Source organism: Cherax quadricarinatus, chromosome 93, assembly GCF_038502225.1.
Source record: "Cherax quadricarinatus isolate ZL_2023a chromosome 93, ASM3850222v1, whole genome shotgun sequence".
Lineage (NCBI taxonomy): Eukaryota > Metazoa > Arthropoda > Malacostraca > Decapoda > Parastacidae > Cherax > Cherax quadricarinatus.
The window spans coordinates 9,408,129-9,424,446 of record NC_091384.1 but is presented as its reverse complement, the minus strand read 5'-3'; the positions used below and the strand labels follow the sequence as shown (position 1 = coordinate 9,424,446).

At 40.5% G+C, this 16,318-nt stretch overlaps 1 protein-coding gene across 1 annotated transcript in view; it reads left to right on the top strand.

Annotated features, from left to right (window-relative positions):
• Positions 1-16,318, top strand: part of Cdc6 (Cell division cycle 6) — a 78,035-nt gene that overhangs the window by 44,647 nt on the left and 17,070 nt on the right. Inside the window, exons 6-8 of the mRNA XM_070104678.1 lie at positions 5,736-5,982; positions 11,546-11,714; positions 14,932-15,152. Of these exons, the coding sequence (XP_069960779.1) occupies positions 5,736-5,982; positions 11,546-11,714; positions 14,932-15,152 (637 nt within the window). The remainder of the gene's footprint in view (positions 1-5,735; positions 5,983-11,545; positions 11,715-14,931; positions 15,153-16,318) is intronic.

The following is a 16,318-nucleotide window of genomic DNA, read 5'->3' as shown; positions in this document are numbered from 1 at the left end:
CGTCAACTCCCAAGTATCTGAAAACATTCACTTCTTCCATACTCCTCCTCCCCAATTTGATATCCAATTTTTCTTTATCTAAATCATTTGACACCCTCATCACCTTACTCTTTTCTATGTTCACTTTCAACTTTCTACCTTTACACACATTCCCAAACTCATCCACTAACCTTTGCAATTTTTCTTTAGAATCTCCCATAAGCACAGTATCATCAGCAAAAAGTAACTGTGTCAATTCCCATTTTGAATTTGATTCCCCATAATTTAATCCCACCCCTCTCCCAAACACCCTAGCATTTACTTCCTTTACAACCCCATCTATAAATATATTAAACAACCATGGTGACATTACACATCCCTGTCTAAGACCTCCTACTTTTACCGGGAAGTAGTCTCCCTCTCTTCTACACACCCTAACCTGAGCCTCACTATCCTCATAAAAACTCTTTACAGCATTTAATAACTTACCACCTATTCCATATACTTGCAACATCTGCCACATTGCTCCTCTATCCACTCTATCATATGCCTTTTCTAAATCCATAAATGCAATAAAAACTTCCCTATCTTTATCTAAATACTGTTCACATATATGCTTCAATGTAAACACCTGATCTACACATCCCCTACCCACTCTAAAACCTCCTTGCTCATCCGCAATCCTACATTCTGTCTTACCTCTAATTCTTTCAATTATAACCCTACCGTACACTTTTCCTGGTATACTCAGTAAGCTTATTCCTCTATAATTTTTACAGTCTCTTTTGTCCCCTTTCCCTTTATATAAAGGGACTATACATGCTCTCTGCCAATCCCTAGGTACCTTCCCCTCTTTCATACATTTATTAAACAAAAGTACCAACCACTCCAACACTATATCCCCCCCTGCTTTTAACATTTCTGTCATGATCCCATCAGTTCCAGCTGCTTTACCCCCTTTCATTTTACGTAATGCCTCATGTACCTCCCCCACACTTACATTCTGCTCTTCTTCACTCCTAAAAGATGGTATACCTCCCTGACCAGTGCATGAAATTACTGCCTCTGTTTCTTCCTTAACATTTAAAAGTTCCTCAAAATATTCTCGCCATCTTCCCAATACCTCCATCTCCCCATCTACTAACTCCCCTACTCTGTTTTTAACTGACAAATCCATATTTTCCCTAGGCTTTCTTAACTTGTTTAACTCACTCCAAAATTTTTTCTTATTTTCATTAAAATTTCTTGACAGTGCCTCTCCCACTCTATCATCTGCTCTCCTTTTGCACTCTCTCACCACTCTCTTTACCTTTCTTTTACTCTCCATATACTCTGCTCTTCTTATAACACTTCTGCTTTGTAAAAACCTCTCATAAGCTACCTTTTTCTCTTTTATCACACCCTTTACTTCATCATTCCACCAATCACTCCTCTTTCCTCCTGCCCCCACCCTCCTATAACCACAAACTTCTGCCCCACATTCTAATACTGCATTTTTAAAACTATTCCAACCCTCTTCAACCCCCCCACTACTCATCTTTGCACTAGCCCACCTTTCTGCCAATAGTCGCTTATATCTCACCCGAACTTCCTCCTCCCTTAGTTTATACACTTTCACCTCCCTCTTACTTGTTGTTGCCACCTTCCTCTTTTCCCATCTACCTCTTACTCTAACTGTAGCTACAACTAAATAATGATCCGATATATCAGTTGCCCCTCTATAAACATGTACATCCTGGAGCCTACTCATCAACCTTTTATCCACCAATACATAATCTAATAAACTACTTTCATTACGTGCTACATCATACCTTGTATATTTATTTATCCTCTTTTTCATAAAATATGTATTACTTATTACCAAATTTCTTTCTACACATAGCTCAATTAAAGGCTCCCCATTTACATTTACCCCTGGCACCCCAAATTTACCTACTACTCCCTCCATAACATTTTTACCCACTTTAGCATTAAAATCCCCAACCACCATTACTCTCACACTTGATTCAAAACTCCCCACGCATTCACTCAACATTTCCCAAAATCTCTCTCTCTCCTCTACACTTCTCTCTTCTCCAGGTGCATACACGCTTATTATAACCCACTTTTCACATCCAATCTTTATTTTACTCCACATAATCCTTGAATTAATACATTTATAGTCCCTCTTTTCCTGCCATAGCTTATCCTTCAACATTATTGCTACTCCTTCTTTAGCTCTAACTCTATTTGAAACCCCTGACCTAATCCCATTTATTCCTCTCCACTGAAACTCTCCCACCCCCTTCAGCTTTGTTTCACTTAAAGCCAGGACATCCAGCTTCTTCTCATTCATAACATCCACAATCATCTCTTTCTTATCATCTGCACAACATCCACGCACATTCAGACTTCCCACTTTGACAATTTTCTTCTTCTTATTCTTATATATATATATATATATATATATATATATATATATATATATATATATATATATATATATATATATATATATATACACCTACCATCCGACTTACGACCGAGTTCGGTTCCGAGAAACCGGTCGTAAGTCGAAATGGCCGTAAGTCGAACTTTACTACTGAATATCAACAAAACATCTTTGTAATGACTTTATTTTATTGTTTTATTTTGGTATTTCATGTTTTACTTTACTTTTTATGTTGTTAGTACTGTATTTTATACTGTAAGGTGTAGGATAAACACTGTGTACAACACAAATAGTTGTTTATTTCCCAGAAAATTGGCATAAAAAACACGGTCGTAAACCGAGTGGTCATAAGTCGAGCAGGTCGTAAGTCGGATGGTAGGTGTATATATAATATATATATATATATATATTATATATATATTTTTTTTTATTATCACACTGGCCGATTCCCACCAAGGCAGGGTGGCCCGAAAAAGAAAAACTTTCACCATCATTCACTCCATCACTGTCTTGCCAGAAGGGTGCTTTACACTACAGTTTTTAAACTGCAACATTAACACCCCTCCTTCAGAGTGCAGGCACTGTACTTCCCATCTCCAGGACTCAAGTCCGGCCTGCCGGTTTCCCTGAATCCCTTCATAAATGTTACTTTGCTCACACTCCAACAGCACGTCAAGTATTAAAAACCATTTGTCTCCATTCACTCCTATCAAACACGCTCACGCATGCCTGCTGGAAGTCCAAGCTCCTCGCACACAAAACCTCCTTTACCCCCTCCCTCCAACCTTTCCTAGGCCGACCCCTACCCCGCCTTCCTTCCACTACAGACTGATACACTCTTGAAGTCATTCTGTTTCGCTCCATTCTCTCTACATGTCCGAACCACCTCAACAACCCTTCCTCAGCCCTGTGGACAAAAGTTTTGGTAATCCCGCACCTCCTCCTAACTTCCAAACTACGAATTCTCTGCATTATATTCACACCACACATTGCCCTCAGACATGACATCTCCACTGCCTCCAGCCTTCTCCTCGCTGCAACATTCATCACCCATGCTTCACACCCATATAAGAGCGTTGGTAAAACTATACTCTCATACATTCCCCTCTTTGCCTCCAAGGACAAAGTTCTTTGTCTCCACAGACTCCTAAGTGCACCACTCACTCTTTTCCCCTCATCAATTCTATGATTCACCTCATCTTTCATAGACCCATCTGCTGACACGTCCACTCCCAAATATCTGAATACATTCGCCTCCTCCATACTCTCTCTCCCTCCCATCTGATATTCAATCTTTCATCACCTAATCTTTTTGTTATCCTCATAACCTTACTCTTTCCTGTATTCACTTTTAATTTTCTTCTTTTGCACACCCTACCAAATTCATCCACCAATCTCTGCAACTTCTCTTCAGAATCTCCCAAGAGCACAGTGTCATCATATATATATAAATTTAACTCTTATATGAAAAACAAGTGATGAATATTTGCAAGTATTGCCTGTATCTTATTGAATTATTGTGTTGTCTACAATGATAATGTAATGCTGCTTGCAACAATGTAATGCTTGCAACAATGTAATACTGCTTGCAACAATGTAATGCTGCTTGCAACAATGTAATGCTGCTTGCAACAATGTAATGCTGCTTGCAACAATGTAATGCTGCTTGCAACAATGTAATGCTGTTTGCAACAATGTAATGCTGTTTGCAACAATGTAATGCTTGCAACAATGTAATGCTGCTTCCAACAATGTAATACTGCTTGCAATAATGTAATGCTGCTTGCAACAATGTAATGCTGCTTGCAACAATGTAATGCTGCTTCCAACAATGTAATGCTGCTTGCAACAATGTAATGCTGCTTGCAACAATGTAATGCTGCTTGCAACAATGTAATGCTGCTTCCAACAATGTAATGCTGCTTCCAACAATGTAATGCTGCTTCCAACAATGTAATGCTGCTTCCAACAATGTAATGCTGCTTCCAACAATGTAATGCTGCTTGCAACAATGTAATGCTGCTTGCAACAATGTAATGCTGCTTGCAACAATATAATGCTGCTTGCAACAATGTAATGCTGCTTGCAACAATGTAATGCTGCTTGCAATAATGTAATGCTGCTTGCAACAATGTAATGCTGCTTGCAACAATGTAATGCTGCTTGCAATAATGTAATACTGCTTGCAACAATGTAATGCTTGCAATGTAATACTGCTTGCAACAATGTAATGCTGCTTGCAACAATGTAATGCTGCTTGCAACAAAGTAATGCTGCTTGCAATGTAATACTGCTTGCAACAATGTAATGCTGCTTGCAATAATGTAATACTGCTTGCAACAATGTAATGCTGCTTGCAACAATGTAATGCTTGCAATAATGTAATGCTGCTTGCAATAATGTAATGCTGCTTGCAATAATGTAATGCTGCTTGCAACAATGTAATGCTGCTTGCAACAATGTAATGCTGCTTGCAACAATGTAATGCTGCTTGCAATAATGTAATACTGCTTGCAACAATGTAATGCTGCTTGCAATAATGTAATGCTGCTTGCAACAATGTAATGCTTGTAATAATGTAATGCTGCTTGCAATAATGTAATGCTGCTTGCAACAATGTAATGCTGCTTGCAACAATGTAATGCTGCTTGCAACAATGTAATGCTGCTTGCAACAATGTAATGCTGCTTGCAACAATGTAATGCTGCTTCCAACAATGTAATGCTGCTTGCAACAATGTAATGCTGCTTGCAACAATGTAATGCTGCTTGCAACAATTAATGCTGCTTTCAACAATGTTATGCTGCTTGCAACAATGTTATGCTGCTTGCAACAATGTAATGCTGCTTGCAACAATGTAATGCTGCTTGCAACAATGTAATGCTGCTTGCAACAATGTAATGCTGCTTGCAACAATGTAATGCTGCTTGCAACAATGTAATGCTGCTTGCAACAATGTAATGCTGCTTGCAACAATGTAATGCTGCTTGCAACAATGTAATGCTGCTTGCAACAATGTAATGCTTGCAACAATGTAATACTGCTTGCAACAATATAATGCTGCTTGCAACAATGCTGTGTTCAGTATCATGGTTGTATGGCTCACATCATGGTATGTTCTTTTAACCTGAAGGAAACAAACTTAATTTGTACACAGTTGTGTGGGAGCAAGAAGACATTGTGACCACTTGGATCAAATATTCTCTATTTTTATTGTTCTCTGTTGGTAACTTTAAAAATTCAGTGTTAGAATATTATATATAATTGCGTTGGATGATAACGTTTGTAATTACTTTATATCCAGTTATGATTTTGATCATTATAGATTGATTATGCTTGATGAAGTGGATCAACTGGATAGCAAGAATCAGGAAGTGTTGTACACAATATTTGAGTGGCCATCTCTAGCAGGCTCCACACTGGTGCTGGTGGGCATTGCCAACTCTCTGGATCTCACTGATCGCATCCTGCCTCGCCTCCAGGCACGACCTTCATTCAAGCCCAAGCTGCTCCACTTTCCACCCTATACTAGGGCTGAGATCATCAAAATTATTAATCAACGTTTACAAGAGGTAGCAATTTTTTTTATTACCTTGGCTGCTTTCTCTTTAGGTAGAGTGACTTAAGAAAGCAAAATATATTAACCTTTATTTAATTGCTGCATTTCTGAGAGTGTACAGTTGGTACCTTGACTTTCGAGTGCCTCAACTTATGAGTTTTTTTAGTTACGAGGTGTCGCTCTGTCAAGTTTTTGCTTTGAGTTGCAAGCCAAAATCCGAGTTAGGAGCGAACTTCAGATATGCCGCCACTCGCAGGAGATACCAAGGAAATATCAAAAACCTCAGTAATAACCAATGTGTTACATCCTTTCAATTTTGATACCACTGGTAGTGTCATCCTGCCAGAATGTTCTGTAACATATGCCCTAAGTAAAGAGAAACAATTCTGGAACACGTGTAATACATGTTCGGCAGGCTGGCTGGTTGGGTGACCAGCTGGCTGGCTGATTTGCTTTGGCTGTCTCTGTCTCCTGTCTGTATCTGACTATGTCTGTCTATCTGTGTGTCTGTCTGTCTATCTGTCTCACAGGTACACATAAATACAGTTACACATAGTGTAAATTACCTTGGATAACCCAAAAAATCCAGACAAAGTGCTATACTATGCTTGTAGATATAAGGCATAATAAGCGCGACTGGAAAGTAATACACATTTTCACTTGTACAGGAATCAGACGTGACGCCTCTGCATCGTGTGTAATACCTGTTGGTTCGTGAGCGGCTCTCTCTCTGAGACAGACAAGTAGAGAGACAGGAAGACAGAAACACAGAAAGACAGATAAGCAGAGACAGAGATAAACATACAGCTAGACAGACAGATAGAAACAGATAGACAGACATGTTTATGTGTAACAGTGAAAAATAAAGCCAAAACAGTGCACGATCATCTGCACTGTCAGCAGTGAAGACACTCATCTTACACCGTGCTTCAAGGAGTTTCATATATACTCCAGCATTTCTAAAACACTGCTGGGAACTGGCAAAACAAGGCAAAAATCATTTCTTATTTATAAATTAATTTTTCTTATTTGAAAACCCGTAACCAAAAAAATTGAGGTGGATTTTTGGGGGCTGTAACGGATTAATGGCATTTCAGTTAATTTCAGTGAGGAAAATTGATTTGATATACGAGCAAATTGAGTTACGAGCTTGGTCACAGAAAGAATTAAACTCATAAGTCAGGGTACCACTGTAGTGTTATCATGATTGTAGTGACGCAGTGAGCCACAACATTCTCACCTATCCTTCACACCTTCAGAGTGCAGGCACCACACATTGCACAACTCAAGTCTGGCAGACCAGTTTCCCTGAATAATTTCATAGGTGCTGTTATTTTGCTCACAGTGCAACTACACATCAGATGGTAAAGATTTACTCTACCACTCGGAACGCCTTCATATCCTCCTAACTATTCTTGGCAGATCTCCTACCGCTCCTTCCATCCTCCCGGATTTTTATACACTGAAGAGAATAAAATGGTACAATACTGTGCTTGGAAAAATACACTAATAACCCATACATAGGAGAATTGTCGTATTGTGTAGTGCTTAGTTTCCTAGCTGGTATTGTGTAGTTCCTAGCTCCCTAGCTGGTAGTGTGTAGTGCCTAGTTCCCTAGCTGGTAGTGTAGTTCCTAGTTCCCTAGCTGGTATTGTGTAGTTCCTAGTTCCCTAGCTGGTAGTGTGTAGTTCCTAGTTCCCTAGCTGATAGTGTGTAGTGCCTAGATCCCTAGCTGGTAGTGTGTAGTGCCTAGATCCCTAGCAGATATTGTGTAGTGCCTAGTTCTCTAGCAGGTAGTGTGTAGTGCCTAGTTCTCTAGCTGGTAGTGTGTAGTTCCTAGTTACCTAGCTGGTAGTGTGTAGTGCCTAGTTCCCTAGCTGGCAGTGTGTAGTTCCTAGTTCCCTAGTTGGTAGTGTGTAGTTTCTAGTTCCTAGCTGGTAGTGTGTAGTTCCTAGTTCCCTAGCTGATAGTGTGTAGTTCCTAGTTCTCTAGCTGGTAGTGTGTAGTTTCTAGTTCCCTAGCTGGTAGTGTGTAGTTCCTAGTTCCCTAAATGATAGTGTGTAGTTCCTAGTTCCCTAGCTGGTAGTGTGTAGTTTGTAGTGCCTAGTTCCCTAACTGGTAGTGTGTAGTTCCTAGTTCCCTAGCTGGTAATGTGTAGTTCCTAGTTCCCTAGCTGGTAGTGTGTAGCTCCTAGTTCCCTAGCTGGTAGTGTGTAGTTCCTAGTTCTCTAGCTGGTAGTGTGTAGTTCCTAGTTCCCTAACTGGTAGTGTGTAGTTCCCAGTTCCCTAGCTGGTAGTGTGTAGTGCCTAGTTCCCTAGTTGATAGTGTGTAGTGCCTAGTTCCCTAGCTGGTAGTGTGTAGTTCCTAGTTCCCTAGCTGGTAGTGTGTAGTTCCTAGTTCCCTAGCTGACAGTGTGTAGTTCCTAGTTCCCTAGCTGATAGTGTGTAGTTTCTAGTTCCCTAGCTGACAGTGTGTAGTTCCTAGTTCCCTAGCTGGTAGTGTGTAGTGCCTAGTTCCCTAGTTGATAGTGTGTAGTGCCTAGTTCCCTAGCTGGTAGTGTGTAGTTCCTAGTTCCCTAGCTGGTAGTGTGTAGTTCCTAGTTCCCTAGCTGGTAGTGTGTAGTTCCTAGTTCCCTAGCTGGTAGTGTGTAGTTCCTAGTTCCCTAGCTGGTAGTGTGTAGTTCCTAGTTCCCTAGCTGATAGTGTGTAGTGCCTAGTTCCCTAGCTGGTAGTGTGTAGTTCCTAGTTCCCTAGCTTATAGTGTGTAGTGCCTAGTTCCCTAGCTGATAGTGTGTAGTGCCTAGTTCCCTAGCTGGTAGTGTGTAGTGCCTAGTTCCCTAGCTGGTAGTGTGTAGTGCCTAGTTCCCTAGCTGGTAGTGTGTAGTGCCTAGTTCCCTAGCTGGCAGTGTGTAGTTCCTAGTTCCCTAGTTGGTAGTGTGTAGTTTCTAGTTCCTAGCTGGTAGTGTGTAGTTCCTAGTTCCCTAGCTGATAGTGTGTAGTTCCTAGTTCTCTAGCTGGTAGTGTGTAGTTTCTAGTTCCCTAGCTGGTAGTGTGTAGTTCCTAGTTCCCTAAATGATAGTGTGTAGTTCCTAGTTCCCTAGCTGGTAGTGTGTAGTTTGTAGTGCCTAGTTCCCTAGCTGGTAGTGTGTAGTTCCTAGTTCCCTAGCTGGTAATGTGTAGTTCCTAGTTCCCTAGCTGGTAGTGTGTAGTTCCTAGTTCCCTAGCTGGTAGTGTGTAGTTCCTAGTTCTCTAGCTGGTAGTGTGTAGTTCCTAGTTCCCTAACTGGTAGTGTGTAGTTCCCTAGCTGGTAGTGTGTAGTGCCTAGTTCCCTAGTTGATAGTGTGTAGTGCCTAGTTCCCTAGCTGGTAGTGTGTAGTTCCTAGTTCCCTAGCTGGTAGTGTGTAGTTCCTAGTTCCCTAGCTGGTAGTGTGTAGTTCCTAGTTCCCTAGCTGATAGTGTGTAGTTTCTAGTTCCCTAGCTGACAGTGTGTAGTTCCTAGTTCCCTAGCTGGTAGTGTGTAGTGCCTAGTTCCCTAGTTGATAGTGTGTAGTGCCTAGTTCCCTAGCTGGTAGTGTGTAGTTCCTAGTTCCCTAGCTGGTAGTGTGTAGTTCCTAGTTCCCTAGCTGGTAGTGTGTAGTTCCTAGTTCCCTAGCTGGTAGTGTGTAGTTCCTAGTTCCCTAGCTGGTAGTGTGTAGTTCCTAGTTCCCTAGCTGATAGTGTGTAGTGCCTAGTTCCCTAGCTGGTAGTGTGTAGTTCCTAGTTCCCTAGCTTATAGTGTGTAGTGCCTAGTTCCCTAGCTGATAGTGTGTAGTGCCTAGTTCCCTAGCTGGTAGTGTGTAGTGCCTAGTTCCCTAGCTGGTAGTGTGTAGTGCCTAGTTCCCTAGCTGGTAGTGTGTAGTGCCTAGTTCCCTAGCTGGTAGTTTGTAGTTCCTAGTTCCCTAGCTGGTAGTGTGTAGTTCCTAGTTCCCTAGCTGGTAGTGTGTAGTTCCTAGTTCCCTAGTTGGTAGTGTGTAGTTCCTAGTTCCCTAGCTGGTAGTGTGTAGTGCCTAGTTCACTAGCTGACAGTCATGTTGTATGTAGAGTATAAGTCATCTTGTTTGTAGGGTATAAGTAATCTTGTTTGTAGGGTACAAGTCATCTTGTATGTAGGGTATAAGTCATCTTGTATGTAGGGTATAAGTCATCTTTTATGTAGGGTATAAGTCATCTTGTATGTAGGGTATAAGTCATCTTGTATGTAGGGTATAAGTCATCTTGTATGTAGGGTATAAGTCATCTTGTATATAGGGTATAAGTCATTTTGTATAAAGTTTAGTCATGGACTCTTGCTCTATTTTTAATAGAGCGTTGTTGTGTAACTTTTATACACGTACTGTACAGCCAAGTCTCCTTTAGTGCGTATTTTGATTTAGCGCAAAATTAATTGATTCTAGTCACCCTCCCTTTCTCTCCAAACTCTTTAAATCGTGTGAAAAAATTACACAATTTGTATAATGTAATGATGTCTTGGGATTCGTTATTGGCACTAATCGAGATCTCTTCTTTCTCTTTCTTTTTCAACATACCGGCCGTATCCCACCGAGGCAGGGTGGCCCAAAAATAAAAATAAAAGTGTCTCTTTTTTAACTTTAGTAATATATACAGGAGAAGGGAACTTTAGTAATACGTATATACAGGAGAAGTGGTTACTAGCATCTTGCTCCTGGCATATTAATTGCCTCTTACGAGACGCATGGCTTACAGAGGAAGAATTCTGTTCCACTTCCCCATGGAGATAAGAGGAAATAAACAAGAACACTAACTAGTAAGAAAATAGAAGAAAACCCAGATTGGTGTGTATATATATGCTTTTACATGTATGTGTAGTGTGACCTAAGTGTAAGTAGAAGTAGCAAGACGTACCTGAAATCTGGCATGTTTCTTTCTTTCTTTCAACACACTGGCCATATCCCACCGAGGCAGGGTGGCCCAAAAGGAAAAACGACAGTTTCTCCTTTTCTTTCTTTCAACACACCCTTTCAACACACCGGCCGTATCCCACCGAGGCGGGGTGGCCCAAAAGGAAAAGTGAAAGTTTCTCCTTTTACATTTAGTAATATATACAGGAGAAGGGGTTACTAGCATCTTGCTCCTGGCATATTAATTGCCTCTTACGAGACGCATGGCTTACAGAGGAAGAATTCTGTTCCAATTCCCCATGGAGATAAGAGGAAATAAACAAGAACACTAACTAGTAAGAAAATGGAAGAAAACCCAGATTGGTGTGTATATTTATGCTTGTACATGTATGTGTAGTGTGACCTAAGTGTAAGTAGAAGTAGCAAGACATACCTGAAATCTTGCTTGTTTATGAGACAGAAAAAAGACACCAGCAATCCTACCATTATGTAAAACAATTACAGGCTTCTGTTTTACACTTACTTGGCAGAATGGTAGTACCTCCCTGGGCAGTTGCTGTCGTCCAACTTACTACCTAGTAATTGAGATTAACTGTCCATTATTTTAAAGCATCTAAATTTTGTCTAATTTTGATGTGTGTGTGTATAGTTGTTGAAAATTGCATCGCTGAATTTCTAGGCCGGATTGGGAAACCTGCAAGTGATTCGACCCAATGCCATCCAGTTTCTGGCTGGGAAAGTTGCATCGGTGGCAGGAGACGTGAGGAAGGCCTTGGATGTGTGCAGACGAGCTGTGGAACTCTGTGAGATTCAGGCACGTAAACAAACGCTATTGAAGCCTTCTAATGGTATGTAAATTTGATGGATTTTACTCTAGGATATGTACTCTGAGAGCCATACAGGTGCTCCTTGACCTACCGTGGGGTTACATTTTGACAAACCCATTGTAAGTTGAATATATTAATGTGATATGCTAAATAAGTATATAATTACTGTCACTGAATAAATAAATGAACAAATAATTGCTGTTTTGAAAAGTAAATAAATGAATATGAGTTATGGACTTGCCGCCTTCATGCTGGGTAATTATCTCAAGTTTTATCTCCAAAGTAATTGCTGCCGCACCATCACAAAGTCGACGTGCCATAAGTCGAGGAGCACCTGTATTTCTCTCATTGTATATATGCTCAGAGTTGGCTCTAATCCCTTTTTTAAAGATTAAAGTATTTTTATCTTGTGGTGAAAAGGTTACATGGCAGCTGTAATGATCCTAGTGGAGTCGATAGGTATTAAACCCCATTAATTATTATGTTGATCTGTTAGTCATAGTTTATCACTTTGTTGTCTGGTAACTCAGAGATAACTCAGGCTGACACTGGTTGTATACTTTTAGGGAGATACGTGGCCATTTTTCCACCGAGGTAGGGTTGCCCCCCCAAAAAGAAGAAACACACTCACTATCATTCACTCCATCACTGTCTTGCCAGAGGGGTGCTGATACTACAGTTCAAAACTGCAAATATTCCCACCCCTCCTTCAGAGTGCAGGCACTGTACTTACCATCTCCTGGACTCTTAAGTCTGACAACCTGGTTTTCCTGAATCCCTTCATAAATATCGTCATGCTCACACTCTAACATCACGTCAAGTACTAAAAAACCACTTGCCTCCACTCACTCCTATGTAACATGCTCACATACACATACTAGATGTTTAAGCCTCTCACACACGCAAAACCTCCTTTACCCCTTCCCTTCAACATTTCCTAGGACAACCCCTACCCTGTCTTCCCTCCACTACAGATTTAAATACCCTCTAAGTCATCCTATTTTATTCCATCCTCTAAATGTTCTAAGCACCTCAACAACCTCCTCCTCAGCCCTCTGGATAATGTTTTTAGTAACTCCACACCTCCTCCTAATCTCCAGACTCTGCATAATATTTACACCACACATTGCCTTCAATTCCATGGGGAAGTGGAACATTATTCTTCCTCCATAAGCCATGTCATAAGAGGCAACTAAAATGCCGGGAGCAAGGGGCTAGTAACCCCATCTCCTGTATACATTACTAAATTTAAAAAGAGAAACTTTCGTTTTTCTCTCTAGATCACCCTGCCTTGGTGGGATATAGCCGGTTTGTTAAAAAAAAAAAAAAAACATTGTCTTCAGACACAACATCTCCACTGCCTCCAGCCTCCTCCTTGCTGCAATATATACAACCCATGCTTCACACCCACTACACACTCATACATTCTCACTCTTGGTTTCTACATTCCCACTCTTGGTTTCTACATTCTCACTCTTGGTTTCTACATTCCCACTCTTAGTTTCTACATTCCCACTCTTAGTTTCCATGGATAATGAATAATGTTTGTCTCCACAGATACCTCAGTGCACCACCCACTCTTCTTCACCAGTTCTATGGTTTACTTTATTTTTCATAAGCTGATCAGAGGTATAATGTGACTGACAGATAGTATTGACAGATTATGGATGAGAGAGAGTATTCTCCATGGGGAAGTGGAGAAGAATCCTTCCTCTGTAAGTCATGTGTGTGTTAAGAGGTGACTACAATGGTGACAGCAAGAGGCTAATAGTAACCACTTATGTATAAATTACCAAATGTAAAAAGAAGAAAAACTTTTGTTACTTTTTTTGGGGTCGCCTTACCTTGGTGGTAGATGGCAGGTGTATTAAAAAAAAAAAAGTAGAGTAAACTTACTCTATTACTCTCTCTACTTGTCAAGAGAGAGAGTATGCAGAACATCTCTTTATTCTGAGAGTTTCTCTAATTGTTCAGTATCAGGTTTTAATTTGGTAAAGCTCTACACTGAAAAGCTTCATCAAATTTAGAATAAAGTCACAATACTGTATTTGGAACAACACTGGGATAACCTTCACTTAACAAGACTGAAAATTTTGACGAGGTTTTGGTCCAACTTGAACCATTAACTAGTTCAAGTTCAGTCTCCCAAGTGCAAGTTATTAGCGTATCAGCGGATTTAAAAATCCCTGCAGAAAACTATATACCACAGGGATTTATACTGTAGTCTCTCATAAACCACGGCTGAGTATATTGTGAATGATAGCTGGGCTATTAAAGAAAAAAATCTTGACTCATTCTTAGGTATTATCCAGCTATGACCTAAGAACCTTAGAATGGAGGAACACTACAGCAGGCCTACTGTACCACACTAGGTAGGTCTTACTCAAACCCAAAAACAGTGAGCTACTTTTTAAGATATTCTAAATGAGGTATTGAGTGGGTCACTGAGATTATAATCCACATTCAATGATTTTCTTTTCCCCCGAAGTTTTAACAAGTGCTTGTGTAGAAAATTTTAGAACACAGCCTCTCCTCATTTAGTGACATACTTGTTTACTGACGCCTTGGACTTACGACGGGCGCTCTGACCAGTATGCTTAACTAAATAATGTATATTAGAGCTGATTTCCTCTATTCTCTTTATTACAATATACAGTGCACTACTGTATTCACATTTAAAAATACTGTAATGTATATTAGAGCTGATTTCCTCTATTCTCTTTATTACAATATACAGTGCACTACTGTATTCACATTTAAAAATACTGTAATGTATATTAGAGCTGATTTCCTGTATTCTCATTATTACAATATACAGTGCACTACTGTATTCACATTTAAAAATACTGTAATGTATATTAGAGCTGATTTCCTCTCTGTTCTCTTTATTACAATATACAGTGCACTACTGTATTCACATTTGAAAATATACAAAAAAATGATATAAATGGTACAGAGGTAACATTAAAACAGTATCAAAGATGGTTGACACAAATCCACTACCATTATAGTATTCTCCTCGCTTAGTGTGAATTCATTTAGTGACATGGTCTTAGGAATGGAACTCCATCATTAAGTGAGGAGAGGCTGTACTCTATGACACCTTATTTAAATTGTTATTAAGAGTGAGAGGTCACTGTAGGGACCTTATGTAGGTGTTATTACCATATAGGTGTCACTGCTACCTAGGCATCACAACTACACCCTAAGTGTTACAACTACTGCCGTTATTTTCTAGGGAGTCCTCGCAAATCTCCGCTCAAACGCCAGGAAAACACAGTACCAAAGGTAGTGGAAATACCACAGGTGTTGTCTATCTTCAATGAGGTGTATGGGTCGCGTGTGATCACCGCAGTGACGGAGGCTCCTGAGAGCTTCCCTTTACAACAGAAGGTCATAGTGTGTTGCCTTCTGCTTATTATCAAATATGGAAGGACCAAAGATGTTACCCTTGGGAAGGTAAGACACTGGTTGTGTGTGTGTATTAAAGCATTTAGGTGTTTTAAAGCACTTTTGTTAGTGTTTATCACAGGTGTTTTAAAGTTCTTACTGTGTGTGTGTGTGTGTTAGTAACTCTGCTTGTGTGTGTGTGTTTTTAACCTTTTATTACATGCATTTTTAAAGCACTTGGTGTGTGTTTGTTGTTATTGTGCATGTTTAAGCTTTTATTATGTGTTTTTAAAAGCATTTGTGTGTGTGTTTGTTAAGCCTTTGAGGGTCCAGACCCCCAGTCTGAAAATTCCCGACTGGGTCCAAGAATTTAAACAAAAAAAATCTTATTTTTTTCTTATGAATTTATTTTTTTATTATCACACTGGCCAATTCCCACCAAGGCAGGGTGGCCCAAAAAAGAAAAACTTTCACCATCATTCACTCCATCACTGTCTTGCCAGAAGGATGCTTTACACTACAGTTTTTAAACTGCAACATTAACACCCCTCCTTCAGAGTGCAGGCACTGTACTTCCCATCTCCAGGACTCAAGTCCGGCCTGCCGGTTTCCCTGAACCCCTTCATAAATGTTACTTTGCTCACACTCCAACAGCACGTCAAGTATTAAAAACCATTTGTCTCCATTCACTCCTATCAAACACGCTCACGCATGCCTGCTGGAAGTCCAAGCCCCTCGCACACAAAACCTCCTTTACCCCTTCCAACCTTTCCTAGGCCGACCCCTACCCCGCCTTCCTTCCACTACAGACTGATACATTCTTGAAGTCATTCTGTTTCGCTCCATTCTCTCTACATGTCCGAACCACCTCAACCCTTCCTCAGCCCTCTGGACAACAGTTTTGGTAATCCCGCACCTCCTCCTAACTTCCAAACTACGAATTCTCTGCATTGTATTCACACCACACATTGCCCTCAGACATGACATCTCCACTGCCTCCAGCCTTCTCCTCACTGCAACATTCATCACCCATGCTTCACACCCATATAAGAGCGTTGGTAAAACTGTACTCTCATACATTCCCCTCTTTGCCTCCAAGGACAAAGTTCTTTGTCTCCACAGACTCCTAGGTGCACCACTCACCCTTTTCCCCTCATCAATTCTATGATTCACCTCATCTTTCATAGACCCATCCGCTGACACGTCCACTCCCAAATATCTGAATACATTCACCT